The sequence below is a fragment of the Brassica rapa genome, chromosome A06, assembly GCF_000309985.2.
Source record: "Brassica rapa cultivar Chiifu-401-42 chromosome A06, CAAS_Brap_v3.01, whole genome shotgun sequence".
In the NCBI taxonomy this organism is placed as follows: Eukaryota; Viridiplantae; Streptophyta; class Magnoliopsida; order Brassicales; family Brassicaceae; genus Brassica; species Brassica rapa.
This window is the reverse complement of record NC_024800.2, coordinates 6,569,256-6,590,346: the sequence shown is the minus strand read 5'-3', so window position 1 is coordinate 6,590,346 and position 21,091 is coordinate 6,569,256. Positions and strand designations below refer to the sequence as shown.

The window sequence follows — 21,091 nt, the reverse complement described above, 5'->3', positions numbered from 1 at the left end:
CATTACTTTCCGAGTTTATATTTAACAGTAGATGAATACTTTGGGTAGGTAGTCACGTTTAGCCTGACAATGTGGAAGTGGAACGATCTTATTGTTGTCATGTCACTGACATTACTATTGTACTACTGTCTACGTATGGAAACACCTTCTTTTATTTGGTGGAATCACCTTTTAGTATTGTAATCCATAAGAGCATCTTTATCCATGGTTGCTAGTGGGTTGCTTAGGCTAATATTGGATTAAAAGAAAATAAAAAACCCAAATTAACAATAACAACGTTGCTTAATTAAGCCCACTCAAGCAACCACGCTCTTGGACACGTGTTGGGACGAGAGATGAGAGAGGAGAGAGGGGTCGTCGATTTCGTTTCATCTCACGGTTCTTTCTCACTCTATCTTTCGAAACCTCTCGACCGAAGGCGATTCGGTTTCTCTCCGTGCCTCCTCGACGGCCACGGCGATGGACCGCTCTCTCTCGGTGTCTCTCGTCTAACGCATGAACGCTGATTCTCTCCTTCCTTGTGGGTCTCGTCGACGGCGAGGACCTGCTATCTCTCTGTGGCTCTACGGGAATGTAAAGGTAAAGATGATATTGTGTTCTTTTATATCATGCATGTCTTAGATTAGGGTTATTCTCGTTCTGATCGGAAGTTTTGTGTGTTTGTCAGTTCGATACCGTTTCTCACAACGGCGACGGAGGAGCTCTCTGTTGGTGGGTCTCCTCGTATCGATCAGGTAAAGTTTCCTTTTGTTATTTGTTTCCTCTTTGATTCTTGTTAAGAATTTTTGTTCAACAATTGGGATTTGTTTGTTGCTAAATTTAAGAATTTTGATTTGTTTGCTTTCTGTTGATTCTTTTCTTTTTGTTCTTGTCTTTTTGTGGTGATATGGAGTGCTCAAATCTCTGTCATCATGTTCTGTGGAAAGAGACGTGAGGAAGGTTCATCGAACAAAGGACTTCAATTGCTTCTCAGGTTAGTGTTAATGTTTTGGTTGGTGTAATGAAATGAAAAGCATTGAATTAGCTTCTGTTAGGAATTGAATCGAGGGCAATCAATGCTTTGGTTAGTGTATTGTTATGGTTGTGTATGGAATTTAATAGAACTGATGGTTAGATAGAAAATTGAAGGTGAAGTGTGATGAATGAGTTAGAAAAATGTCAAGTCGTTTAGGTTGTTGGGCGTGATGAATGCATTGGTTGGTTGTGTGATGAATGTTTGAATTTAAATTTGTTCTCCTCTTACCTTTCTCTTCATTCCTTCTTCTCTTTCCATTCAGCTTCGTTCTCTGCATTCCTTCTTCTCTTTCTTTCCAGCTTTTCAATTTTCTTCTTCTCTCCCTTGCCATTTCCTGATATGGATTCTACTCCATACGCAGAGACAGCAAATTTTGTTGAGCTTCTTAATAGCCAACAAGACAGTGTCTTCCATTGTGAAGCTTCCAACTTTGGTGTAGAGAAGGGAACAGAGCGTAAAGAAAGAAGGGCATGGACGCATTCAGATGATGTTGTGCTTATCTCCGCCTGGTTAAACACAAGCAAAGATCTTCTAGTAGGGAATGAGCAATGTTCGGGTGCTTTCTGGAAGAGGATTGCAGCATTTTATGCGGCCAGTCCGAACATTGCACCCGGTGAGGAGAGAGAAGCAAACCAGTGCAAGCACCATTGGCACAAGATCAATGATCAAGTTTCCAAGTTTAGTGGATCGTATGCAGCTGCAACAAGAGAGAAGACAAGCGGCCAAAATGAGGTTGATGTTATCAAACATGCTCACGAGATCTTCTACAACAACTACAAAAAGAAATTTACCCTTGAACACGTGTGGAGGGAGCTTCGCTATGACCAGAAATGGTGTGGCGATGAAGGCGGCAACAAAAGGAAGAATCTTGGTGATGGTTCTCATTCAGCAAGCGAATCTGTAAACGCCCATGTTGATGTAGATGATGACGGAACGAACCGACCCCCGGGTGTTAAGGCAGCAAAAGCCAGTGGGAAGAAGAAGCCGATGGTCGAGGGGAAGGAGGTGTCTGATTTTCATTCTATGTGGGAGCTGAAGAAAGAGGATTTGGTTCGCAAGGAGAGAGTAGTTAAGTTAAGGTTACTTGACAAACTCCTTGGAAAGAAAGAACCACTAAGTGATGCGGATGAAGGTCTGAAGACTAGGCTCGTTTCTGAGCTGATGCCTAATTAGGTTAAGTCTAAAATCGAACTTTAGGTTAACTATAATAAGTATATACTTGTTGCTCATTGTTCTTGTGTTTGATGAACTTGTTGCTAATTGTTGTTGTTTGTTTCAGACGCATCGGAGTCACTTGTGTCATGGAGTGTACTGTTTGTTCCAGTTGTGTTTGATGAACTTGTCACGGACTGTCTTGTTTCACCTCTTGTAGTGTCACGGAGTGTTGTAGTGTCTTGTACTCTTGTTTTGTAGTGTCACGGAATGGTGTGGCAAATACGATGGATGCTCGAGCAAGAATTCGTGATAAACCAATGCATGAACAACTGAAACATGATCTGGTTGAACATATACGGCGTCAATTTGAGGATGGTGATGGCAACAACTAAGCTTAGATGCTTCTTTCAAATAATTATCGCTTATTTTACTAAATTGTTGTTTCAAGTTTTTAAAAAAAAAATCTATGTTTAAAATGTTATCTTTTATTATGTTTAATGTAATAAAAAAATAAAAATTTTAATAAAATTTGTTAAAAAAAATTAAGCAACCAAATATAAGAGACTTGCAATGGAGGAGCAAAATAATGAAGTTGCTTACCCAAGTCTCTTAGCATAATTTACTTCTTAAATACTACTAAAATATTACTAAGCAACCCATAATGAGTTGCAAGGATAAAGATGCTCTAACATTCTCAAGTCAACCTGATCGTCGCTAAGCTCTTTAGCTATAATTATCGTGACTCGAAATGTTTAATTGTTATTAAGTAACAGAGGTACACGAAATTTTGAAAAGACTTGATATATAAGAGGGGAAAAACACACACACATGAAACAATGGCGATATTTGGCCAAGGATAGTCTTAAACAACAACAAACTGAAGTCACGTGAATATAACATAGAAAAGATGAACCGTTGTATGATATAACAGAGAAACAACGGCTGTCTTGTTTCCTTTTTCTGTTATGTGTTTTTTCTTTCTTCTCAAGGGCAGAATTTTGGATAAAGGTTGGGTGCCAAGCGTGGCTCAACGGACAAGAGAAGAGGTTTAGCCATAAGCAATGCATCATCTTCCTCTAGACTTAACGGTCCGTAACCAGGATGGAGTTTCCAGTTAAACGCTTGAAGAAACCTAGCCAACATTATAACCATCATGATCGTCCCGACTTTGACACCGACGCAGCCACGCCGACCGGTACCAAACGACACGAAACGCAATTCACTTTCGACCAGAGAAAGCTCCTTCGAGATTCCATCTCCTTCGAGGTGACGCTCTGGTTTGTATACCAATGGATCTTTCCATACTTTGGAGCTCCGGCCTATTCCTGGACGCCCTACATGAATGTGGCTACCTGTCCAAAACCAATATATACTTTCTTAATATATGTATCATATCAAATTATTGGTGGCTCAACTGGTTACATGTTTGATTTTATCTTTTTCTTATGTGTATGTGTGGAATATTCAGATGCATCATAATTAAAAAAAAAACTGTCATGGATTTACCTGTAAAAATATCAACAATATTCCTTATATATACAGTTGGTGGAATATTTTATAATCTAACCACGCATAACCTTAACTATTGTAAAAACGTAATTCCTAAGATAATATACAACTTTTTACCTTTGGGAATGAAATAACCCCCGAGGGTGGTATCTTGACGAGCCACATGTGTAGGGACATAATGAGCACTAGGGTGAATCCTGAATGTTTCTCTGCAACAAGCTTTTAAGTAGTTTAGATTTGGTATGTCAGATTCCTGAACAAGCCTGTCTCTTCCCACCACTTCGTCTAACTCCTTCAAAGCTTTTTTGAGAATCTCCGGGTTTTTTAACATTTCCGCAAGTGTCCATTCCATGTTATTTGCCGGATTATCGATCGCTGCTATACAAAACTCCTGCAGAAACAAAACATCAAACAATAGATTTTAGTGGGATCCTAAAACAATTAATAAAAGTTGATTCTCCATACAATAAAAAAAAATTAATATTATTTTTAGTAGATATATTTCTTTTGAAACAAAAATCATGTAAAACTATCCCTAATGCCATTTTCAATAGTATCAGTAGTGTATATATATACTGTAATGTATTACTTCGATGATCATAGTATTTTGTATTAATATCTTGTAATTGTCTAATGTTATATAATCAATTATAGTAGTAAAATAGTATAGTGTTTACTTACAACGCATTGAGCTTTGACCTCATCCGGCGTGATATAATACTTTCCATTTTCATCTTTTAGCGTAATGAAAGTATCAATCCAATCTTCAACAGCTGCTTTCCCACCTTTTTCCCTCCATAGCTCCACCCTCTCGTCAATGATCGGATTGTTGTAACTGCGAACTTTATTACAGTACATTACCACCCTCTCCTCTTGACCATCAATGTTCCAACCTCTAAACCATTTTTCCAAGTAATCCGCCGGAGAGAAACTCGGCAAACAGTTTAAGGTTTCGAAAATCGCATCAAGATGATCTTTCTCCGCTTGTCCTAACCTTCCCTCGTCGGAGAAAACATTTTCTTTCGTGATATGTCTCCTTCCAAACAACAATCTCATGGTCACAGCGTAACCATAAACCCTCGAGAACTCTCTAACGTCAGCAGTCTCAGACCGTTTGTACATGGAGAGAAGGTAAGCAAGGAGGTTGTCCGCTTCAACAGTTCTCGCAGCTACTAACATGTTTAATGTTTTAACGGACATAATCTCCGTAGTGATCACTCTTTTCATCTTCATGAACTGTTCACCGTAGGGTGAGTTCCCCATTGATTTGTGATTGCCTCCGATGGTTCTCATGTTGAAAAGATTTGGCCGGTCTGCGAAGTCGGCGTCTCGCTCTTTAAGCGCTTCTCGAGCGATCTCGTCAGAGTTTATGACGATGGCGTGTGTTCCGGCGAAGTTGAAACATGCGATCTCCGGTTTTTGCCCTTTCAAGGCGATGTCGATATATTTGTGCCTAGGACGAGTCATCATTAGTTCGGGCAAATTGCCGAGGATGGGCCATCCTGGTGGTCCAGGAGGAAGCTGACGAGACCGGTCTTTGGTTTTTGTGGGTCTTGATAGTATTCGGCCAAGCAAACTGATTGATGCCATGGACAAGATAAAGACTAGTAGGATTTGAAAAGGGTATGGTAATGATGTTGTAAGGCTCATCATCATTGTCATGATGTTTGTGTGTGTGAGTAGAGAGAGAGTTGTGTGCTCGTTAGCAATGAACACTAACAAGTTTGTGAATCTGTCTCTTGTGTTTTAAGTATTTATAGATTCGATATCATGCATGTGATGCTCACGTGAGGGTTTGGGCTTATGGGTAGGTACTAAGGAAATCACGTTTATATATTTTATATCTAATTTCCAGCGACTGATCATGTTGAATAATAAACTATTATACTTAGGTTGATTTAAAGTTGAACGTTTGTTATCAAAATATATGCATGCGGTTGTATAAGTGATGTAGTAAAGTTTAACTAAATGAAAGCAATTTTTAAGTTGGTTTACCAAAAATAAAAGAAGATAATTAGTCTTTATAAAATGGCAAATTGATTGAAAGAAATGGAGAATAGCTAGCTAGCTTTTGAGAATGCATAGTTCTGCCACTTATAGCGAGCATGTAGCATGTAGGAGGTACGTAGATCGTTGGCATGACTAACATTTTTTTTTTGGGTAAAGCATGGCTAGCAAATGTGAACATCGAAACAATTGTGCCTGGAGCAAATATGGAACGGTCTCGGGAGATGCACATATCACGCCCCAATGTACACTATCTAAAGTCTGTAGTCGTTGGGTGGAGGCTCTCCTATATGAGGCCTAATCTTGGAGGTCATCATGATGTTCTTCATAGGTTCGGTACGTCTCAAACTGAGTTGCTAATATTTGGTGACTAAAGTAATTTCCAGTAATTGGGATATGTTTAATAATTGAGATCAGTCTAATGGTTTCATGCATGATTATAAAACTACATGGTATATGTTAGCTTTGAAAGCAAAATTATGATTAAAGATGAATTAAAAATGAATTCATTGTTTGTTTTCTTTTAGAGTATCTTCAATCTATTTTAATATATTTCTCTATAATAACATTTAGAACAAAATATACTCAGTTATCTATATATTTATTATTATTTTCAATTTAAAATAAAAATTGCTATTTTTCTCTGCAAATAAATAAAGAAATAGCATTTTCTATGTTTATCTAGTTATAGATATGCTATTTCAGGGGAATACGCATTGGAGATGATTTTAGTTATGCATGGTCTTTTAAAGTTTTTTTTTCCAAAGGAACAAGAAGATTAAAGGAAATTAGAAAAAAAATACTGAACATAAATGTATGTAAAGAAATTATAACAAAAAGATAAAGAAGGCAAAAAGTGATTTTGTACGAAGGAAATAGAATTTTGACTAGAAAGTAAAGGGGAGCTCTTGGGTAGGTAACCACGTTTATAGATTACATGTATATCGAAATTCCGTTGGTATATGTCGTCAATTTTAATCTAGAAACATTACATCAGCAGTTCATTAACAATGCCCATAATTTATCTCTAGAACAAATAAATGAACTTAATAACGTAATATAATTGAAATGTTTTCAGTATTTGAATTCAGGAAGTAACGTTTTACCAAACCTTGTTGCTTTTCTCATCTTCTTGTCAAATAATCATCTGTTCCCTTGTTTTTTTTTATCTTTTTTTTTTGGCAAGGTAGCATATTTCCAGATTCTAACTCTGAAACATTTTCATATTTATATGATATTTACATTCCTATAAAAAAACCTTGTTGCTTTTATTTGATGATTGTTTTTTTTTTCGTTTCTTGATGTGAATATGTAATACACGGATCCATTTTGAAGATCTATATGTATATATTTTTTCAACGAATCTTATTGTAAGAAGAGTTCATAAATTATATAACTACCGTATACTAATATGTTACTATAATCATCAAGTTGCACTAGCTAGTTGCTGCAGCTGTACAAGCTTGTCAGGGGATGGGAGATATGATGTCTTTTAAAATGTATATGGTTTGATCATTGGAAGCTTAAGTAATCTGATATATTTTAAAGTAATCTTTAATCAAGCGAAAAACTCAGGAGACGTAGTTTTGTTTCATGTAAAAATACCAGTAGGTATACATACCCTTTATCAAAAAAAAAATATACCAGTAGGTTACGTTACATGTACTTTCCGGTTTTAGTAATTTTATCCGCTTTTAATGAGGAACACTGGATATGTTTACAAGAACAATAATGGAAAAAGTTAGAGGCATGGAGTAATCGAAGGATAATCACGTAAACCAGTAAATGCAAACCCTTCAAACGCCAACCAAAATTAAAGGAAAAATTAAAACATTGAAAATATTTTCTGAAAAATATATATTCTTGGCTTAACAATAAATCTAGGTTTCTTTCACACTTTTCAGATTTTTTTTTGTTGCACGAAACTTTGGAGAATGCTCATAATCGAATCAAGAAAATGGATCCAAAAATGTTGTTCTGTCTACCGGAAGGAGATGCATTGTTTAATCCACTCAATACAATGTTTATTCAAATGGCTTGCATTCTCGTCTTCTCTCAGTTCTTCTATCTCTTCCTTAAACCCTGTGGCCAAGCTGGTCCCGTTGCTCAAATTCTCGTAAGTTTTTTACTTCTATTTTTGTATTTTATTGACTCCAAACATTATGATACTGAAACCCCCACGTGAGATATTCAGAAACTAACATTTTTATTGTTATATTCAGGCTGGGATTGTATTGAGTTTGCTCACAATAATCCAAAAGGTCCACGATTTCTTCCTCCAAAAAGACTCAGCAAGCTATTACATCTTTTTCTCATTTCTTTTACGAACATGTTTCATGTTCTTGATCGGTCTCGAACTTGATCTTGACTTTATGAAACGAAACTTGAAGAACTCCATTGTCATAACCTTAGGCTCCTTAGTCTCTTGTGCCATCATCTGGATCCCTTTCCTCTGGTTCCTCGTTCGTTTTCTACATATCAAAGGGGACATCTTAACGTTGTACGTAGCCTTCCTGGTTACCTTATCGAACACGGCATCTCCTGTGGTCATCCGCTCAATCATTGACTGGAAACTCCACACATCTGAGATCGGAAGGCTAGCGATATCCTGCGGATTGTTCATCGAGATGACCAACATTTTCATCTACACTATGGTCATTGCTTACATCTCCGGGAAAATGACAGGAGACATCTTTGCCTACACATTTGCCACGGTTGTTATAATTTTCATCAATAGATTCTTAGCTTCATGGCTCCCCAAAAGAAACCCTAAAGAGAAGTACCTCTCCAAAGCTGAAACGCTCGCTTTTTTCATCCTTATTCTAATAATTGCGTTAACCATTGAGTCCAGCAACATAAACTCAACTGGTTTCGTGTTCTTGATTGGACTAATGTTTCCAAGAGAAGGTAAAACTTACAGAACGATGATCAACCGGCTGAGTTACCCGATTCACGAGTTTGTTCTTCCGGTTTACTTTGGTTACATCGGGTTTAGATTCAGCGTCCACTCTCTAACCAAACGTCATTACCTAGTCCTCTGTATGATAGTGGCTTTAAGCATGGTAGCGAAGCTTCTAGGAGTCTTATGTGCATGTTTATTCCTTAAGATCCCAAAGAAGTATTGGCTTTTCTTGTCTACGATTCTCTCAGTTAAAGGTCATATTGGTCTGGTCCTCCTCGACTCAAACTTGACCTACAAGGTAACTACATTTTAGAGATAATATCTTTAAATATCAGTAATCAAGTTTTTTGTTCAAAAAGTAGTTTACAAAGGAGAAAATTACCAAAATAGCATTAATTTAAAATTAACAAGACATTTTTATGTTTTAATTTGAGTTTTTGATTATAGGTTAGGGTTTAGTATTTAGAATGTGAGATTCTTATTAGAATTCACAACATAAGATATTTTAGTGTTTTATTAATTAATAAATATTAATATTTTAGGATTTTTTCTCTTTGATTGCTATTTTTATGACAAAAGTAATTAGTGTTATTTTAAAAAAAAGTGTTATTTATGAGATTTGATACATTATAGTTTTTTTTTAAATAGTTTTTTTTTTACATTATAATAGTAACAAGTCAGATAATAATCTTCTCTTTGTTTTCTGATTATTTTTTTCTCTCTTTGTAGAAATGGTTTACTCCGATAATTCATGATATGCTCATTGCGACACTGGTGATCACGACTTTGTTAAGCGGAGTAATATCTTCTTTATTACTTAGAACGCAAGAAAAGGGTTTCTCACACCAAAAAACATCGCTTGAGTTCCACGATACCAAAGAGGAGCTACGTGTGCTGACTTGCGTCTACGGTGTACGTCAAGCTCGTGGACTAATCTCTCTAATCTCTGCTCTAAATGGAGCTTCTTCTTCACCTTTCACACCTTATCTCATGCACCTCATACCCCTCTCCAAGAAGCGAAAAACTGAACTACTGTACCACGAACTAGACGTAGATGGAGTGAACTCCACTGGAGGAGACGATGAGTTTGGAACCAACGAAGGACTAGAGATCAATGACTCGATTGATTCATTCACTAGAGACAGAAAGGTCATGATCCGGCAAGTGAAACGAGTAGCGCTGATGCAGAACATGCACGAAGAGATCTGTAACGGGAGCGAAGATCTTCGCGTCTCCATCGTGTTTCTTCCGTTCCATAAACACCAGAGGATCGATGGGAAAACTACAAACGACGGGGAAGCTTTTCGGGATATGAACCGGAAGGTGCTAAAGCAAGCACAGTGTTCGATCGGTATCTTTGTGGATAGAAACATAACAGGGTTTCGCCAGCTTCACGGGTTTGAGTCGGTGCAACACGTCGCTGCATTGTTCTTTGGTGGTCCTGATGATCGTGAGGCTCTGTCCTTGTGCCAGTGGCTTATCAATAACTCTCAAATTCACCTCACTATCATACAGTTTGTCGCGGATGGCTCAGAGACAGAGAATCTTGTCGGAGACGCGGTGACCAAAGAAAACAACGATGTTTTAATGGAGATTGTTGGTAACGATCAGACAAACGACGAAACTGATCGAAGTTTCTTAGAGGAATACTATAACAGGTAATTTACAAGATTCTACTTCTTACTAATCCTATATTTCCAGCTTTAGCCAGTTCATGAAAGGTTTTGAGCACAATCGGATGAAACATTAATCTTACAATCCAAATTTTAAGGAAATATTATGTATTTGTTGCATGGCCCAAAAATTATAAATATTTTTTGTTACAATTAACCTAATAATGTTTATCGCCCTCATAAATTTCAGATCTTTAGTACTAGGGTTGTGGATAATTTCTAGACCTGAAACATTGGCATTTTTTTCATTGACCGAACTGGTTTTGGTTTATTTTTGGCAGATTTGTAACGACGGGGCAAGTTGGATTCATAGAGAAGCGAGTAAGCAACGGAGAGCAAACACTGACGATTCTGAGAGAGATAGGAGAGATGTATTCACTGTTTGTGGTGGGAAAACACAGAGGAGATTGCCTAATGACGTCAAGAATGAACGATTGGGAAGAGTGTCCGGAACTAGGAACGGTCGGAGATTTCTTGGCTTCATCAAATATGGATGTAAATGCTTCTGTATTAGTAGTTCAAAGATATAGACACTCATTTGAAATCTTTGTGGATGAATAAAAAAAAAAAAAAAAACAATATTTCCATCTTATTTTTAACAGTTTCTTACATCACATATGACACATAACGATTTGAAAACATATCACAAACTCTTACACTCAGCAACAATGGCTAGTGCTTATGGTTTGATCTCTCTTTTCTTGTTCTTCCATTGTATCGCAGAGACTTGAACCTTTTGTCTCGGGTAGAATCAAAACGAATAATCCCAAACCAGACATGGCAATTCCGAAAATGGCAAAGGATACTGATGGTAGATCTCTTCCTATCGAAGCAATAAGCGGACAGCAGGCTCCTCCAACAACAAGAGCCTGTCTAAACATCATTGTTGCGGAACTTCTTACACAAGTAGGAAACATTTCAACCATGTAAACCGCCATTAGGTTAAATCCGGTACCCTTGCGCAGAAAAATGTCCCAAGTTCAAACGCAAACGCGATACCGGTTTTTCCGAAAACGCTTAGAACGAAACAAAGCACCCGCGATGCTCCACCTAGTAAGGTGTTCACAAGAACAGAGGTTCTTCTGTTGACCCTCTCCAATATGAACAATGAAAGTAGGCAACTCCACCACTGCGTTTAGGGTTTCACTCAAGTAGATGTTGACGTCTATGTCTCTAGCTGCTAATGGAACTCCGTAGTAACTAGTATGACATTCCCATCCCAAACAATATGATCATAACAACTACAATCCTACGAAAAGCCCACTTTCGGAAGAAGAAGTCCTTAATGGAATACCTAGGCAGTGCTTCAACGGTTTGCTCCAGGGGTAACTTAGAAACTAGTGACTCCAAGTAGGCTTTGTTCTTAGATGACAGGCTTTTGGCTTCTTCGTTGTTTCCTTGCAAGTGAAGCCACCGTGGTGATTCGAGTGCGAAGAGGTAGAGGAGGGAAGATACAATGGAATGTTGCGGGAACGGCTGTGTAGAGATTGAGATATCTCCACGAAGAGTGTCAAGCAAGGTAAGCGACTCCAGACAATGACATAAACCCTAAAACGAAAAGGGTAAATGGAATCATGATAACTCTCGGTCTCCACTTGGTGGGGACTCGCTCACTGATGAGAACCAGCGCATATGACCATGTCTGTGATCTCGATGACAAACTTTAGGGTTGTGTAAATCCATACATTGGTTGAAAAGACAACAGAGATTGAAGTGATTGACATTGCAAAGGTTGAGAACAAAACTAGTTTCTTGCGACCCAAGGAACCATCTGGGATTAACGCTAGAAAGAATCCACCAACGATGGCACCGATGTAGAAAGCAGAGGTAGACATACCTCTGAGTAATGAGCTCGAGCACTCGAGTCCAAATTCTGAAATGACGGTTTTGTCCTTGGAGCCACCGTCCCATTCCCAGGCTGATCTTGGGAGCTTCCAGATGTCGGATGTGGAATGGTCGCAGATCGTGTGGTTAAGACAGTGCCACGTGGGGTATGCGTCTGTGTAAACGGTGATGAATATCTGCTGAGCATCGAAGAACAAAGCGAGTCCAACGAGGACTACCTGGAAGAGTTGCCAGAACCCAAAATCTGATAGACTGTGTTCGACAATGTTGTCGAAAGTTAAAGCTTCTGGTCTGGCTCTGTCGTTGACGTCGGAATCATCGGCGCATATATGAGACTGTTGGATCAAATTATCAAGCCCATTGGCTTTGATAATATTAGTGAAAAGAAATGATATGGGCTGTGCATTAAAAAGCCCAGAATGTCAAGATTGACATTGTGCAAAGTCCCACATCGGGGAACCAAAGCACATGGAGGAGTATAAATAAATCTTGCACATAAAGTGCTAAATGGCTTCAGAAGAGTGGATGGCTCTCTCCGCACGCTACCGCCGCTGTTCAGCCGGCTTGGTGCCTGGGGTCTTCAATATTAGTGGAAGATCACCGGCCCAGTAAGAACAATATTTTGGACCAAAAGTTTAAGCTCAATGTTTTGTCATTTAATTTTCGAAAAACGGTATGCATTTTATTTCAAACAACATGTAGTTCGTTTAAAAATAACACGATGTCTATCTTCTTGATGATAAGTTTAAACGAGAAAAGATCTTGCGGAAAAAGTTTCGTAACGCCTCACTTCTGAGATCATCGCAAGATTTTTGTCAACGTGCGCACGTGCTGCATCAGTTACGGAAACTGGCTCGTCTTGTCCTCTTTATAAACTCTCCACGGCCGCTACCGCCGCTGTTAGGCCGGCTTGGTGCCTGGGGTCTTCGATCTTAGTGGAAGATCACCGGCCCAGTAAGAATAATATTTTGGACCAAAGTTAAGCTCAACGTTTTGTCATTTAATTTTCAAAAAACGGTATGCATTTTATTTTAAACAACACGTAGTTCGTTTAAAAATAACACGATGTCTATCTTCTTGATGATAAGTTTAAACGAGAAAAGATCTTGCGGAAGAAGTTTCGTAACGCCTCGCCTCTGAGGTCCTCGCAAGATTTCTGCCAACGTGCGCACGTGCTGCATCAGTTACGGAAAGTGGCTCGTCTTCTCCTTTTTATAAACTCGTCTCCTCCTTCATTTCTTATTACGTTTAATTCCCGAAAAACGGTATGCATTTTATTTTAAATAACACGTAGTTCGTTTAAAAACAACACGATGTCTATCTTCTTGATGATAAGTTTAAACGAGAAAAGATCTTGCGGAAGAAGTTTCGTAACACCTCGCCTCTGAGGTCCTCGCAAGATTTCTGCCAACGTGCGCACGTGCTGCATCAGTTACGGAAAATGGCTCGTCTTCTCCTCTTTATAAACTCGTCTCCTCCTTCATTTCTTATTACGTTTTTTCACAACCAAAACCAGCAAATCCTATAGCGTAAGTCTAGAGAGTGTTTCGTAGAAATATTAGTTCGTAGAGGCTCTTCCCGAGTGTCGTGTGATAACCTATCATGGTTTTATCCTGAAACTCATATTCGTACAGATCATCGCACTAACAGAGCGAATATTAAGAGTTAAGGAAAGAGATTCGTCTCAACTCTATGCTTTTATTTTCGTTACGGTTTTGAATCGTCTATATATTTTTCTTAACATCATTTATATTAAATCGTTTCTTTTGATCTGGTTTTCCGGCTTCTACAAAGAAAACAGCAGTGGTTCTGACTGGTCAGCCATCAATATTGTTTGTGTTTTAAAACTTTTTTTTCCTTTGAAAGGGTTGGCTGTTGGATGATAATATTTCCTTTCTTATCAGCTAAATATATATCTAAAGTCTGAATCTGTGTTATCATTAAATACAAATCTTAGATCTTTAACCATAACGTGTAATCAGTGGCGGAGGCAGCTTGTGGGGAAGGGGGTCACTTGACCCCTATGAATTTCAGTTTTTTAGAAAAATTACTTGTATTTTGAAGAAACAAAATTGTTTAATGCCGTAAAATTGATTTATTGACCCCCGTAACTTTTTCTCTCCCGAGTAACTTGACCCTATGATTTATTTTCTTAATACTACCATTTTGATAATGTGGGTAAATTTCCACTACTTTAATACTCTTTTTTTTTGAGAAATGGCATTCTAATTATAACTTTAATAATCATTTCCATATTTTCCTTACGTTTTAATTTGTTTGATTGTCTTTCCATTTTTTCCAGCTGTCTAACATTTATATTTCAGTAAAAAAAGTAAACGTTTTGCATTTTCCATAACATATTCTTATTTTATTCTTCATTATATTTTTGTCTTTAACCATTTTAGATCATTATAGAGTTCCAATGAATAGAAAATACTATTTTGTAAGTTAATGTTTGAATAAATATAAACTCAAATAATTTTAATTTATTTAATAATTTTATTTTTTAATTAATTAATTAAATAAATTTTATATCATTTATATTCTATTATAAAAAAAATTGACCCCGGTCAAATTAATGTCTGGCTCCGCCACTGCGTGTAATTTCAGTTTGATAGTCGTGAGAAGCGTGGGTTGACGTCCATACTACTAGACTACGAGTAGTATTTTAAAACCTGCTCGTGAGAAACGTGGGTCAGTAATTAAGTACAGTAATTAATTGGATGTCTCTCTATTAATGACGTCCACGCTTATAGGTCATGCCATGAATATAGTAGCACACATAGTAATGACTTATAACTAATACAAGTAGTATAAGCAGACCTTGAGATTTATAAAGTCATAAACATTTACGATTAATTGGAAACCATAAACTTATATATATTAACTCTGAAATGTTTTCACTGGATTCACAATTTCGAATAATTTCTGAGAGATCGAAGACCATTAGCATATGAACAAAATATCTTTGATCAAAGGGAAAGATCATTACTTCACTCCAAGTAAGTATTATTCCTCATTAGGTGATATTTTTGCTATATTTGAAAACGTAATAACTTTTTTTTAAAATCATATGCACGAACAAAATTTAATGACAAATTATTGATAAGATAACTTAGCAACTATCTCAAGGTGTTAGAAATCTATTTATAAAAATGAATATACAGTGAACGTTTGATTATCTTTTAATGGATTCAAGTTCTATATATAATTTCTTCAACAAAACATTTAATTAAAAAATCCCACCTTACATAAGGATATGTAACTAATATCCACAAAAGCAGGTGTGTTTAGTCAAATATATGGTGATTTTTGTCTTCTCTTTAGCTATATAAAAATATAGGGTTGGTGATCTTCCGTGGAAGATCGCCTAAAGAGATTTTTCTCAATCTTATTTCTTTCGAGCGTTAATCACAGCTAATCGGGTACGATTTTTTTAATGCTTTCTAAACAGGAATGATAGAGAAAGAGATATCTTTCGAAAGACAAAGATAGGAAAAAGATATAGTATCTACTAGAATTATTATATTACACCTTTTTGGTCAGCAAAACATAGATTTTTTTGGTTCAAATACGCAAAACATAATCTACATTACATAAACATGAGTTGCCCTTGATTTGATTCCATGTTGGTCGTCATCACGTTGAGAATCAAATGCAAGTTGATTAATATATCCTTAGTTACGAAAGACTTTAAATTAGGCCTACTTTAAGTAAGTAACCGAATTTCGGATCTATAACTTGGTCTCTTTGACGGTATGAGTATGACAAAGAAAACAATCGAAAACCATCAAAGACTATTGAAGCCAAGTCAACAAAGGCAAAACATTAGTTTTATTGTAAAAAAAAAAAACATATAGAGAAATATCATAAGATGTCACAAAAAATAGCACATAAAATGATCAAAATAACATTAATTAAAATGTATAAATACCAGTATTTTAAAACCCGACCCGGACCCGCGGTTGAACCGGTAAACCCGGTGACCCAGAAAAAATCTGGTTTGGGTTTTATGAAAAACCCAATATTTAAAAGCCCGCAAAAATCCAGTAAAACCTGGAACCCGATACCGGTTGAACCACCGGTCGAACCAATAAATAACTTTTACTTCATTTTTTTAAGTTTTTAATTAAGTTTTTAAATTATGTTTTATATTCTAAGTTTACAATTAAGAAGTTAAGTGCTGACAAAAAAAGTTAGGTTTTCCTTTTTCAATTTTATATTTGTGATTTTTAGATTTTGATGAAGATTTCAGTTTCACTATGCCACCTGAAGAAAATGAAGTGAATGATGGTAGAGAGAATCAAAATTAGTTGATGTGATTTGGTATTATTTTATTTCCGTTATTGACATTTTATTACAATGATCTTTTAATTTTGGTTTATTTTGTATTTGAAGTTTAATTTATTATTTAATTAGATATTTAAATATTTATAAATTTTATGTCTTGATTTTTTTAGATTACGTAAATCTTACTTTGTTGGAGAAAATTGTAAATAGTCTAAACTACTTTTTGATATTTTGTATGTCAAAGGAAAATAAAAATATAAAAATTAAAGTTAATTATTTTTTAAAAGTTTTTAAACATAAAATATATATATATCCAAACTATTATTTTATACTTTAAAAAGCATTTAGAAAATATTAAACTTTAGTTTCTATATTTTTATTTAAAATCTAGTTTGATAGAATCTAGTACTAGAGTTTCTATAACATTCTCTTTTTAGAAGAGATCTTAACACTAGGCATTAAGTTATTTGCGACTCTTGGTTTTTGTATATTTGGTAATGTAATTTTGAAGGTTTTCAACTTCAATTTGACAGATTATTTGCCGTGATACTAGTTAAAAGACATAGACACTCATTGGATAGCTTTGTGGACGAATATCAAATTTTATTTAGGTTTACATAACAATACTTCAACTCACTTTTTATCAGTATTTTGCTTCAACACCCACATATATTTGAAAACATATTAAGATAGGTAATTTATAAGATGAAAGAAACTCTTAATTAAACTCATCAACAACGGCTAGAGTTTATAGCTTGATCTCTTTTTTCTTGTTCTTCCATTGTATCGCAGAGGCTTGAACCTTTTGTCTCGGGTAGAATCAAAACGAACAACCCCAAACCAGACATGGCAACTCCGAAAATCGCAAAGGATACTGATGGTAGATCTCTTCCAATGGAAGCAATGAGCGGACAACAAGCTCCTCCAACAACAAGGGCCTGTCTAAACATCATTGTTGCAGAACTTCTCACACAAGTAGGAAACATTTCAACCATGTAAACCGCCATTAGGTTGAATCCGATCCTTGCACAGAAAAACGTCGATAGCTCAAACGCAAACGCAATGCCTGTTTTCCCAAGAACGCTGAGAACGAAACAAAGCACTCCCGAAGCTCCACCGAGTAAGGTATTCACTAGAACAGAGCTTCTTCTGTTGAACCTCTCCAATAAAATCGGAGTGATAACAAAAGAAGGCAACTCCACCACTGCGTTTAGGGTTTCAGATAAGTAGATGTTGACGTCTATGTCTCTAGCTGCTAAAGGAACTCCGTAGTATGATATTCCCAATCCAAACATTATGATCATAACAACTACAATCCTCCGAAAAGCCCACTTTCGGAAGAAGAAGTCCTTAATAGAGTACCTTGGCAGTTGTTTAGAGGTTTCTTGCTCCAGGGGTAACACAGAAACTAGTAATTCCAAGTAGGGTTTATTCTTCGATGACATGCTTTTGAGAACTTTAATGGCTTCTTCGTCGTTTCCTTGCAAGTGAAGCCACCGAGGTGATTCGAGCGCGAAAAGGTAGAGAAAGATACAGTATAATAATGCGGGAACGGCTGTGTAGAGATAGAGAAATCTCCATGAAGAGTGTTGAGCAAGGTAAGCGATTCCAGACAATGACATAAACCCTAAAACGAAAAAGGTAAATGGAATCATGGTAGCTCTTGGTCTCCATTTGGTGGAGACTCGCTCGCTGATGAGAACCATCGCATATGACCATGTCTGTGATTTCGAGAACCCGTTGACAAACTTTAGTGTTGTGTAAATCCATACGTTGGTTGAGAAAACAACAGAGATTGCAGTCACTGACGTAGCAAAAGTTGAGAGAAAAACTAATTTCTTGCGGCCCAAGAAACCATCTGGGATTAAAGCTAGAACGAATCCACCAACGATGCCACCGATGTAGAAAGCAGAGGTAGGCATACCTCTGAGTAATGAGCTCGAGCACTCGAGTCCAAAATCTGAAATGATGGTTTTGTCCGTGGAGCCACCGTCCCATTCCCAAGCTGATCTTGGGAGCTTGCAGATGTCGGAAGTGGCTTGATCGCAGATCGTGTGGTTAAGACAGTGCCATGTAGGGTATGCGTCTGTGTAAACCGTGATGAATATCTGCTGAGCATCGAAGAGCAAAGTGAGTCCAACGAGGATTACCTGGAAGAGTTGCCAGAACCCAAAATCTGATAGACTGTGTTCGACAATGCTGTCGAAAGTTAAAGCTTCTGGTCTGGTTTTGTGGTCGACGTTAGAATCATCGGCGCCGATATGAGACAGCAACAATGGTTCTGAAGGACCAGACATTAATATTGTTTGGGGTTTTAGAGATTTTTCTTTTCTTTTCAAGGGGTTGGCTATTGGATGATTGGATGATCATTGCCCTTCTTACAGCTTATATATAATAATCTGAATCTGAGTTTTCATTAAATAAAAACCTATAACATTTCTAACAAGAGTAGTGGGGGTAAATTTTTTTGTTAATTATTATAATTTTAGATTATATTGTTATTGATTTATTAATTATAATAACTTAACATAATTTATTATTATTGGTTATATTATAATTTTTTTAAAAAAAATTAACTATAGTATTATTATTATTTTTGTCAACTAACTATAGTAATATTTAAAAATTAAATATTGTTTAGCAAATTAATATTTATTTTGAAATGATATTTTTTTAATAATTTAACTTATTAAAAGAAGTTATCAGATTTTTAGATATTCTTTTGATTATTAATTTTTTTAATCTATTACTAAATTTTTAAAAGACTACCAGAGTTAAGTAAATTTAACAAAATTTCAAACTTTTAAATCAACCAACTCTAATAAACTCTTAATTCTAAAGTCTATCTAACTTTAAAAAAAAATCTCAACGTGTTTTAGTTTGACATGAGTTACAAAATGTGCCATGAGTCGTGAAAAGCGTGGGGACGATGAAGTCAATATTATGATAATGAGAATTTAATTTGCTGTTTTTCTTTTAGTGGCGTTCATACTTATAGGTGATGCCATAAATTTAGTAGTACCACATAATAATAACTTGTCATTAATACTTGTAGATATGGTTTTAAAAATTTTGGACTGGATGAGGAAGAACACACATCAGCAGAGAGGAACAGAAATATCTCTGATCAAAGTGAAGAGATCATTATTTCACCCCAAGTGATATCAATACTCATTAGTCATTAGCTTATATTTGTACGAATATCATATGCACAATTGCACAAACAAATTTAATGTCAATATTTAAAAAGTAAGTTAGCAACTAACTCAAAATCGAGAATGAAGATTTGGATTATATGGTTTATATGAAAACCAAAAAATGAAAAGATGGTTAGAGACATTAATTAACAGAGATCTTATTGATATTATTGGACATGCTGATGACGCATGCAACACTTGAGATGAAGCAAATTTAAGTGGAGATCATACAAAATATGTACTCTCTATACGATAACCGCAATTCCTATGGTTACACAAATTTTGTATTGTTGATGGTTCTTGACACCAAGATTCTAGTGGATCTGGATGGTGATAACTGATGAGGCTTGTCAGCTGTTAGGAGCTAGGAACCAACGACGTCGTCTTTCTTTACTGATTTGAAACTCTCATTTGAACAATGCAATGTATAATGTAGCATTCAACAAGCCAATATGCTGGGCACCTATTGCCCAAATGTCGTTACAATCCAACATCCTGAAAATTAGCACAACTCTTTTACAGAGATAAACCTAAAATATGCTTCTAATCATTCATCAAGTTTTATATACTTTGGTCCGCTAATTACATTGCCAATTTTTTTTATTGAAGAACACTAAATCTTTTTGTAAATGTTTGATTTTTATAGATTTTTATATTCCAATTTACGTTTCTATTAACACTAGATTGAATAATAAAATTTTCTCTGTAATAGATAAAGTTTCAACAGCTCATATAACGTATTAACATGTGTAGGGGTGCAATTTCCAATGTTTCAACAGCATCCAGGTGATTATGAATTTTCTTATCATATGGTGTTTTGTCTTTATTACTTTGTTGAGTGGGTTAGAACATCTCCAATGGTGATACCCCATTGGAATCCTTAGAAAAAGTGTTTTTTGATTTTTTAATTATTATTTTTTTTCTTTTTCAGATAAATAAAAAAAAATATCAACCAATCACGAGCTGACACATATCGTGGAGGCACACAAAGGCACAAATAGTGCAAGGATTCACTAAAAAAATCTTTATTTAGGAATTTTAAAGGTTGAATCCTTAGCTTTTGGTAGAATCCATTGATTATTTAATTATTGTTTTTTTAAGGACTCTCCCTTTAAGGATTGCTGTTGCGGATGTTCTTACACATCTTGCTATATATAGTTCGTCTTCTTCTGCTTTCTTTTTCTTTTTGACTGACCTTCATTAGCTTTCTTTCAGACTGCACCGTAAAGTATTGTAACTTCCAAACTTATTTGTCTATATGTAGTCCGTATATTAATAGAAGAAAAACTACGTATAGAACTGTTATTTCACCATCACTGAAATTCTGTTACACGCTATCACTTAAATCTGTTATTTTGCTTCTTCTTCACATCGTCTTTTGTTACTACATTCACTGTCTCACCATCCTTCTCCAGAACCACAAATCCTATCCAAAACCGCATCGATCTTGTCGAGATCAACATCCCACGGAACATAGTAATCTCTGTTCTCAAAGCTA

The 21,091-nt window shown here is 36.1% G+C and overlaps 4 protein-coding genes and 1 pseudogene across 4 annotated transcripts; 2 read left to right on the top strand and 3 right to left on the bottom strand.

Annotated features, from left to right (window-relative positions):
• Positions 1 to 170: 170 nt before the first annotated feature.
• Positions 171 to 3,106, top strand: LOC103872430 (glutathione S-transferase T3-like). The gene is made up of 5 exons (XM_018659992.2): positions 171 to 579; positions 668 to 734; positions 893 to 973; positions 1,377 to 2,188; positions 2,295 to 3,106. The coding sequence occupies exons 1-4, from the start codon at positions 496 to 498 to the stop codon at positions 2,186 to 2,188; spliced, it is 1,044 nt and encodes a 347-aa protein (XP_018515508.1). The 5' UTR covers positions 171 to 495; the 3' UTR covers positions 2,295 to 3,106.
• LOC103872429 (dihomomethionine N-hydroxylase) lies at positions 2,947 to 5,420 on the bottom strand. The gene is made up of 3 exons (XM_009150825.3): positions 4,361 to 5,420; positions 3,797 to 4,070; positions 2,947 to 3,522 (listed from the first exon to the last, which is right to left on the bottom strand). The coding sequence occupies exons 1-3, from the start codon at positions 5,339 to 5,341 to the stop codon at positions 3,155 to 3,157; spliced, it is 1,623 nt and encodes a 540-aa protein (XP_009149073.1). The 5' UTR covers positions 5,342 to 5,420; the 3' UTR covers positions 2,947 to 3,154.
• Positions 5,421 to 5,672: 252 nt separating this feature from the next.
• Positions 5,673 to 10,873, top strand: LOC103872428 (cation/H(+) antiporter 1). Its single transcript, XM_009150824.3, has 4 exons — positions 5,673 to 7,802; positions 7,909 to 8,886; positions 9,318 to 10,246; positions 10,543 to 10,873. The coding sequence occupies exons 1-4, from the start codon at positions 7,644 to 7,646 to the stop codon at positions 10,820 to 10,822; spliced, it is 2,346 nt and encodes a 781-aa protein (XP_009149072.1). The 5' UTR covers positions 5,673 to 7,643; the 3' UTR covers positions 10,823 to 10,873.
• LOC103872636 lies at positions 10,865 to 12,528 on the bottom strand (annotated as a pseudogene).
• Positions 12,529 to 14,285: 1,757 nt separating this feature from the next.
• Positions 14,286 to 19,804, bottom strand: LOC103872427 (organic cation/carnitine transporter 6). Its single transcript, XM_033272883.1, has one exon. The coding sequence runs from the start codon at positions 18,691 to 18,693 to the stop codon at positions 17,128 to 17,130; it is 1,566 nt and encodes a 521-aa protein (XP_033128774.1). The 5' UTR covers positions 18,694 to 19,804; the 3' UTR covers positions 14,286 to 17,127.
• Positions 19,805 to 21,091: the final 1,287 nt, after the last annotated feature.

Bases quoted from the DNA above. Each gene is read 5' to 3' on its own strand.
- LOC103872428 (XM_009150824.3), top strand. From the start codon at position 7,644: ATGGATCCAAAAATGTTGTTCTGTCTACCGGAAGGAGATGCATTGTTT. The intron at 7,803-7,908 runs GTAAGTTTTTTA...TGTTATATTCAG, and splicing joins GTCCCGTTGCTCAAATTCTC to GCTGGGATTGTATTGAGTTT. The intron at 8,887-9,317 runs GTAACTACATTT...CTCTCTTTGTAG, and splicing joins ACTCAAACTTGACCTACAAG to AAATGGTTTACTCCGATAAT.
- LOC103872430 (XM_018659992.2), top strand. From the start codon at position 496: ATGAACGCTGATTCTCTCCTTCCTTGTGGGTCTCGTCGACGGCGAGGA. The intron at 580-667 runs GTAAAGATGATA...TGTGTTTGTCAG, and splicing joins GGCTCTACGGGAATGTAAAG to TTCGATACCGTTTCTCACAA. The intron at 735-892 runs GTAAAGTTTCCT...GGTGATATGGAG, and splicing joins GGTCTCCTCGTATCGATCAG to TGCTCAAATCTCTGTCATCA.
- LOC103872427 (XM_033272883.1), bottom strand. From the start codon at position 18,693: ATGTCTGGTCCTTCAGAACCATTGTTGCTGTCTCATATCGGCGCCGAT.
- LOC103872429 (XM_009150825.3), bottom strand. From the start codon at position 5,341: ATGACAATGATGATGAGCCTTACAACATCATTACCATACCCTTTTCAA. The intron at 4,071-4,360 runs GTAAGTAAACAC...TTGTTTCTGCAG, and splicing joins AGGTCAAAGCTCAATGCGTT to GAGTTTTGTATAGCAGCGAT. The intron at 3,523-3,796 runs GTAAAAAGTTGT...GGTTTTGGACAG, and splicing joins GGGTTATTTCATTCCCAAAG to GTAGCCACATTCATGTAGGG.